This window comes from Haemorhous mexicanus, chromosome 36 (genome assembly GCF_027477595.1).
Source record: "Haemorhous mexicanus isolate bHaeMex1 chromosome 36, bHaeMex1.pri, whole genome shotgun sequence".
Classification (NCBI taxonomy): domain Eukaryota; kingdom Metazoa; phylum Chordata; class Aves; order Passeriformes; family Fringillidae; genus Haemorhous; species Haemorhous mexicanus.
In genome coordinates this window covers 776,849-784,010 of record NC_082376.1, presented here as the reverse complement: position 1 = coordinate 784,010, position 7,162 = coordinate 776,849, and the positions used below count along the sequence as shown (strand labels likewise).

The 7,162-nt window shown below is 59.9% G+C and overlaps 2 protein-coding genes and 1 long non-coding RNA gene across 6 annotated transcripts in view; 2 read left to right on the top strand and 1 right to left on the bottom strand.

Moving 5' to 3' along the window:
- Positions 1-4,945, top strand: part of LOC132341209 (RAC-beta serine/threonine-protein kinase-like) — a 26,706-nt gene extending 21,761 nt beyond the window's left edge. Inside the window, 3 exon segments of the mRNA XM_059872581.1 lie at positions 2,840-2,927; positions 3,008-3,110; positions 4,804-4,945. Coding sequence (XP_059728564.1) covers positions 2,840-2,927; positions 3,008-3,110; positions 4,804-4,883 — 271 coding nt within the window. The 3' untranslated portion in view covers positions 4,884-4,945.
- Positions 1-5,221, bottom strand: part of LOC132341210 (uncharacterized) — a 6,380-nt gene extending 1,159 nt beyond the window's left edge. For all 3 annotated transcript variants that reach the window (XR_009490127.1, XR_009490128.1, XR_009490126.1), the window contains exons 1-2: positions 5,096-5,221; positions 4,915-4,968 (exon numbers count right to left, since the gene is read on the bottom strand). This is a non-coding gene — a long non-coding RNA (uncharacterized LOC132341210). The remainder of the gene's footprint in view (positions 1-4,914; positions 4,969-5,095) is intronic.
- LOC132341207 (uncharacterized) lies at positions 5,201-6,736 on the top strand. 2 transcript variants are annotated; one of them, XM_059872578.1, is made up of 3 exons: positions 5,201-5,375; positions 5,430-5,688; positions 5,751-6,736. In XM_059872578.1, exons 1-3 carry the CDS (start codon positions 5,201-5,203, stop codon positions 6,598-6,600), a joined length of 1,284 nt encoding a protein of 427 aa, XP_059728561.1. In that variant the 3' UTR covers positions 6,601-6,736. The 2 variants fall into 2 exon arrangements, with proteins under 2 accessions (XP_059728561.1, XP_059728562.1); XM_059872579.1 differs by having other exon boundaries at positions 5,321-5,439; positions 5,484-5,688.
- The last annotated feature ends 426 nt before the right edge of the window (positions 6,737-7,162 follow it).

Below are 7,162 nucleotides of genomic sequence, written 5' to 3'. Positions count from 1 at the left end.
TTTTATGGCCGAATTTCTGGGATTTTTCAGGACCAAATTCAGGAGTTTTGCGGTTGATTTAGTGGGATTTTGGGGAGAATTCCCAGGATTTTGGGGCATTTCTGGATTTTGGGCTGAATTCCCAGGATTTTGGGGCATTTCTGGGATTTTTGGGAGAATTCCGGAGTTTTGGGGAGAAATTCCGGGGGTTTTGGGGAGAAATCCGGGGGTTTTGGGGCTAAATTCCTGCGATTTTTCAGGACCAAATTCAAGAGTTTTGGAGCTGATTTCCTGGGATTTTTGGCTGAATTCCCAGGATTTTGAGGCTGAATTTCTGGGATTTTGGGGCTGATTTCCTGGGATTTTGGGCCCAAATTCCCAGGATTTTGGGTCATTCCTGGGATTTTTGGGCTGAATTCCCGGGATTTTGGGTCATTTCCGGAATTTCGGGCTGAATTCCCAGGATTTTGGGTCATTCCTGGGGATTTTTGGGCTGAATTCCCGGGATTTTGGGTCATTTCCGGAATTTCGGGCTGAATTCCCAGGATTTTGGGTCATTCCTGGGGATTTTTGGGCTGAATTCCCGGGATTTTGGGTCATTCCCGGGGATTTTTGGCGGAATTCCCGGGATTTTGGTCTGACTGCCGCGTTCCCAGCTGGAGAATCTGATGCTGGACAAGGACGGGCACATCAAGATCACGGATTTCGGGCTCTGCAAGGAGGGCGTGACCGACGGCACCACCATGAGAACCTTCTGTGGCACCCCTGAGTACCTGGCGCCCGAGGTGGGGCTGGGAATTCCCGGAATTCCGGGAAAAATCCCCAAAATTCCTGAAAAAATCCCAGAATTCCTGAAAAAACCCCAAAATCCCTGAAAATTCCCCCCAAAATCCCCAGAGAATTCCACAAATTCTCAGGGATTCCCCCAAATCCTGCCAGGACCTTCTGTGGCACCCCCGAGTACCTGGCGCCCGAGGTGGGGCTGGGAATTCCCGGAATTCTGGAAAAATCCCCAAAATTCCTGAAAAAAATCCCAGAATTCCTGAAAAAATCCCAAATTCCCAAAATAAATCCCAGAATTCCTGAAAATTCCCCTCAAAATCCCCAGAGAATTCTCCCAAATCCTGCCAGGACCTTCTGCGGCACCCCCGAGTACCTGGCGCCCGAGGTGGGGCTGGGAATTCCCGGGATTTTGGGCGGAAATCCCCAAAATTCCCAAAAAATCCCCAAAATCCCCAGAAATTCCCCCTAAATCCCTGAAAATTCCCCCAAAATCCCCAGAGAATTCCCCCAAATCCTGCCAGGACCTTCTGCGGCACCCCCGAGTACCTGGCGCCCGAGGTGGGGCTGGGAATTCCCGGAATTCCGGGAAAAATCCCCAAAATTCCCAAAAAGTTCCTGGCAGGTCACACCCCTCACCTTTACCCCCACAAGGTCCTGACAGGTGACCCCCTCACCTTTACCCTCACAGGTCCTGGCAGGTGAACCCCTCACCTTTACCCCCGCAGGTCCTGACAGGTGACCCTGTGCCCCTCTGTCCCCGCAGGTCCTGGCAGGTGACCCTCACACCTTGAACCCCACAGGTCCTGTCAGGTGACCTTCACACCTTGACCCCCACAGGTCCTGTCAGGTGACCCTCACACCTTGACCCCCACAGGTCCTGTCAGGTGACCCTCACGCCTTGACCCCACAGGTCCTGACAGGTGGTCCCCTCACCTTTACCCCCACAGGTCCTGGCAGGTGACCAGGTGCCTTCTGTCCCCGCAGGTCCTGACAGGTGACCCTCACACCTTGACCCCCACAGGTCCTGACAGGTGACCGGGTGCCCTCTGTCCCCGCAGGTCCTGGAAGACAACGACTACGGCCGCGCCGTGGACTGGTGGGGGCTGGGCGTGGTCATGTACGAGGATGCTCTGCGGGCGCCTCCCCTTCTACAACCAGGACCACGAGCGGCTCTTCGAGCTCATCCTGCTGGAGGAGCTGCGCTTCCCGCGCTCCCTGGGGCCCGAGAGCCGCTCCCTGCTGGCCGGGCTGCTCAAAAAGGACCCCCAAACAGAGGTGAGATACACCTGAGATACACCTGAGATACACCTGGGCACACCTGGGCACACCTGGGGTACCCACACACACCTGGCACATTCAGTTCCTGCGCTCCCTGGGGCCCGAGAGCCGCTCCCTGCTGGCCGGGCTGCTCAAAAAGGATCCCAAACAAAGGTGAGATACACCTGGGCACACCTGGGCACACCTGGGCACACCTGGGCACACCTGGGGTACCCACACACAGGGGGTACCTGCGCTTCCCGCGCTCCCTGGGGCCCGAGAGCCGCTCCCTGCTGGCCGGCCTGCTCAAAAAGGATCCTAAACAGAGGTGAGACACACCTGGGCACACCTGGGCACACCTGGGGTACCCACACACACCTGGCACATTCAGTTCCTGCGCTCCCTGGGGCCCGAGAGCCGCTCCCTGCTGGCCGGCCTGCTCAAAAAGGACCCCAAACAGAGGTGAGACACACCTGGGCACACCTGAGATACACCTGAGATACACCTGGGCACACCCATGCTCACCTGTATTCACCTGTACTCACCTGTACATTCCTAACACACCTGTGCCCACCTGTCCTCACCTGTGCCCACCTGTACTCAGTTGCTAACACACCTGTGCCCCCCTGTGCCCCCCTGTGCTCACCTGTGCCCACCTGCACTCACCTGTGCCCACCTGTACTCAGTTGCTAACACACCTCTGCCCCCCTGCACTCACCTGTGCCCACCTGTGCCCACCTGCACTCACCTGTGCCCACCTGTACTCAGTTGCTAACACACCTGTGCCCCCCTGTGCTCACCTGTGCTCACCTGTGCCCAGGCTGGGCGGCGGCCCAGGTGACGCCCGCGAGGTGATGGAGCATCGCTTCTTCGCGGGCATCGATTGGCAGGACGTGGTGCAGAGGAAGGTGAGGCCCCGCCCCCGGCCCCGCCCCACCCAGGTGAGACCCCCTGGCACACACCTGGTGAGAGGCCCCGCCCTCCCCAGCTGGTGCCGCCCTTCCGGCCGCAGGTGACGTCGGAGGTGGACACCAGGTACTTCGACGAGGAGTTCACGGCGCAGAGCATCACGGTCACGCCCCCCGAGAGATGTGAGTGCACCTGGGCTCACCTGGGCTCACCTGGGCTCACCTGTACCCTCACCTGGGCTCACCTGTGTCCCTACCTGTCCCTGTCCATCACGGTCACGCCCCCCAAGAGATGTGAGTGCACCTGGGCTCACCTGGGCTCAGCTGGGCTCACCTGTCCTGTTATCTGTGCTCACCTGTGTCCTTACCTGTGCCTTACCTGTGCCTTACCTGTCCCTGTCCATCACGGTCACTCCCCCCCCGAGAGATGTGAGTGCACCTGGGCTCACCTGGGCTCACCTGTACCCTCACCTGGGCTCACCTGTGTCCCTACCTGTGTCCTTACCTGTCCCTGTCCATCACGGTCACGCCCCCTGAGAGATGTGAGTACACCTGGGCTCACCTGGGCTCACCTGTCCTGTTATCTGTGCTCACCTGTGTCCCTACCTGTGCCTTACCTGTCCCTGTCCATCACGGTCACGCCCCCCGAGAGATGTGAGTGCACCTGGGCTCACCTGGGCTCACCTGTACCCTCACCTGGGCTCACCTGTGTCCCTACCTGTGCCTTACCTGTCCCTGTCCATCGCGGTCACGCCCCCCGAGAGATGTGAGTGCACCTGGGCTCACCTGGGCTCACCTGGGCTCACCTGGGCTCACCTGTCCTGTTATCTGTGCTCACCTGTGTCCTTACCTGTCCCTGTCCATCACGGTCACTCCCCCCCCCGAGAGATGTGAGTGCACCTGGGCTCAGCTGGGCTCACCTGTCCTGTTAGCTGTGCTCACCTGTGTCCCTACCTGTGCCTTACCTGTCCCTATCCCTGACCCCCCCCCTTCCATCACGGTCACGCCCCCCGAGAGATGTGAGTGCACCTGGGCTCACCTGGGCTCACCTGGGCTCACCTGGGCTCACCTGGGCTCAGCTGTCCTGTTAGCTGTGCTCACCTGTGTCCTTACCTGTGCCTTACCTGTCCCTGTCCATCACGGTCACGCCCCCCCCGAGAGATGTGAGTGCACCTGGGCTCACCTGGGCTCACCTGGGCTCACCTGTCCTGTTATCTGTGCTCACCTGTGTCCTTACCTGTCCCTGTCCATCACGGTCACGTCCCCCGAGAGATGTGAGTGCACCTGGGCTCACCTGGGCTCACCTGTACCCTCACCTGGGCTCACCTGTCCTGTTATCTGTGCTCACCTGTGTCCTTACCTGTGCCTTACCTGTGTCCTTACCTGTCCCTGTCCATCACCGTCAACCCCCCCAGAGATGTGAGTGCTCACCTGGGCTCACCTGTCCCTGATCCCCCTGTCCATCACCATCAACCCCCCCAGAGATGTGAGTGCTCACCTGGGCTCACCTGAGCTCACCTGAGTCCTTACCTGTCCCTCACCGGTCCCACCTGTCCCCAGGTGAGCTCCTGTCCCTCCTCTGTCCCTCACTGGTCCCACCTGTCCCTCTCCTGTCCCTCACTGGTCCCACCTGTCCCCAGGTGAGCTCCTGTCCCTCCTCTGTCCCTCACTGGTCCCACCTGTCCCCAGGTGAGCTCCTGTCCCTCACCTGTCCCACCTGTCCCTCTCCTGTCCCTCACTGGTCCCACCTGTCCCCAGGTGAGCTCCTGTCCCTCCTCTGTCCCTCACTGGTCCCACCTGTCCCCAGGTGAGCTCCTGTCCCTCACCTGTCCCACCTGTCCCTCTCCTGTCCCTCACTGGTCCCACCTGTCCCCAGGTGAGCTCCTGGACTCTCCAGAGTGCGACCACCGGACGCATTTCCCGCAGTTCTCCTACTCGGCCAGCATCCGGGAGTGACACCTGGCACACCTGGGGACACCTGGGACACCTGGGGACACCTGTGTGCCACCCACCTGGGCATGCCTGGGCACACCTGGGACACCTGGGGACAGCTGTGTGCCACCCACCTTGGGCACACCTGGCACACCTGGGGACACCTGGGACACCTGGGAACACCTGTGTGCCACCCACCTGGGCACACCTGGCACACCTGGGGACACCTGGGACACCTGGGGACAGCTGGGGACACCTGTGTGCCACCCACCTGGGCATGCCTGGGCACACCTGGGACACCTGGGGACACCTGGGGACACCTGTGTGCCACCCACCTGGGCATGCCTGAGCACACCTGGGACACCTGGGGACAGCTGGGACACGTGGACACACCTGGGACACCTGGGGACACCTGTGTGCCACCCACCTGGGCACACCTGGACACACCTGTGTGCCGCACACCTGGCACACCTGGGGACACCTGGGCACACCTGGACACACCTGTGTGCCACCCACCTGGGCATGCCTGAGCACACCTGGGACACCTGGGGACAGCTGTGTGCCACCCACCTGGGCACACCTGGGACACCTGGGGACACCTGTGTGCCACCCACCTGGGCACACCAGGGCACACCTGGCACATCTGGGGACAGCTGTGTGCCTCCCACCTGGGCACACCTGGGCACACCTGGGCACACCTGTGCCCCTCCCCCCCCACCTGTCGCCACCTGTGCCCCTCCCCCCATGTGTCCCCACCCTCCCCCGGCTGCTCTGGCCCCACCCCCATGTCCTCTAGCCCCACCCCTGTGTCCTATGGCCACACCCCCAGGTGCTCTGGCCCCTCCCCCATGTGCCTTGGCCCTGCCCCTTTGCCTGTGGCCACACCCCCAGGTGCTCTGGCCCCTCCCCCATGTGCCTTGGCCCTGCCCCTTGCCCTGTGGCCCCGCCCCCAGGCGCTCTGGCCCCGCCCCCTCCCCGCTGTTTTGGGGGGATTTGGGGGGATTTTGGTGCCGTTTTTTTGGACGTTTTTGAAAAAAACCTCGACGTGGCCTTGACCCCCCCGGAGCTCCCAGTTCAAACCAGTCCAAACCAGTCCAAACCAGTATCCTATCCCCATTCAAACCACTTCAAACCAGTATCCCATCCCAGTCCAAACCAGTCTAAACCAGTATCCCATCCCAGTCTAAACCAGTTCAAACCAGTATCCCATCCCAGTCTAAACCAGTTCAAACCAGTATCCCATCCCAGTCTAAACCAGTTCAAACCAGTATCCCATCCCTGTCCAAACCAGTTCAGACCAGTCCATCCCAGTCCCTCCCAGTTTGTCCCAGTCCCTCCCAGTTCAGTCCCAGTCCATCCCAGTCCCTCCCAGTTCAATCCCAGTCCATCCCAGTCCCTCCCAGTTCAATCCCAGTCCATCCCAGTCCCTCCCAGTCCATCCCAGTCCCTCCCAGTTCAATCCCAGTCCCTCCCAATCCCTCCCAGTCCCTCCCAGTTCAATCCCAGTCCATCCCAGTCCCTCCCAGTTCAATCCCAGTCCATCCCAGTCCTTCCCAGTCCATCCCAGTTCAATCCCAGTCCTTCCCATCCATCCCAGTTCAATCCTAGTCAATCCCAGTTTGATCCCAGTCCCTCCCAGTTCCGGGGCCCCTCCCCCACCAGCGTTGCCTCTGAGCCCCTCCCCCCCCTCATTTCGGGGGTGGGGGAGGGGCGGAAATCGCAAATTTTATTTTTTTTTTAAATTTTCTCTCCAGAATTGCCCAAATCCAGCGGAATTCACGGGAAAACCGCGGGGGGTGGGGGGAGGGAATGGGGGAGGGGCAGGGTGGGGGAGGGGCGGCACAAAGAATGAAATAAAAGTTGAAATTTTTGGGGTTCTTTTTCGCTTTTTTTGGGAACTTTTTACACACCCCCCCCTCCAAATCTCCCCTAAAATTTTTTGTCACCCCTCCCCCGATGTCCCGAAAATCCCCAAAATCCCCCAAACTCCCCCAAAATCCCCCAAATTTTTTTTCACCCCTCCCCCCAAAAATGTCCCCAAAAATCCCAAAATTCCCGCCCACTCCAAATGGCTCCAAAAATCCCCAAAACCCCCCAAAAATCCCCAAAGTTTTTGTCACCCCTCCCCCGATGTCCCCAAAATCCCCAAAAATCCCCCAAAACCCCCCCAAAACCCCAAATTTTTCTCCCCTCCCCCCACCAAGTGCCCCCGATCCATCGCTCTGCGCTCGATTGCTCCTCCCCGGCACATCTCCTCTTCCGTGTGAGTGGCAGTTGCAAGCGACCAATGAGAGGGCGAGGCG

Excerpts from the sequence above, each read along its gene's own strand:
- LOC132341207 (XM_059872578.1), top strand. The coding sequence starts at position 5,201 with ATGCCTGAGCACACCTGGGACACCTGGGGACAGCTGGGACACGTGGAC. Across the intron at positions 5,376-5,429 it reads CACACCTGTGTGCCACCCAC|CTGGGCACACCTGGGACACC; the intron begins CTGGGCATGCCT and ends TGTGCCACCCAC. Across the intron at positions 5,689-5,750 it reads TCCTATGGCCACACCCCCAG|GTGCTCTGGCCCCTCCCCCA; the intron begins GTGCTCTGGCCC and ends CCACACCCCCAG.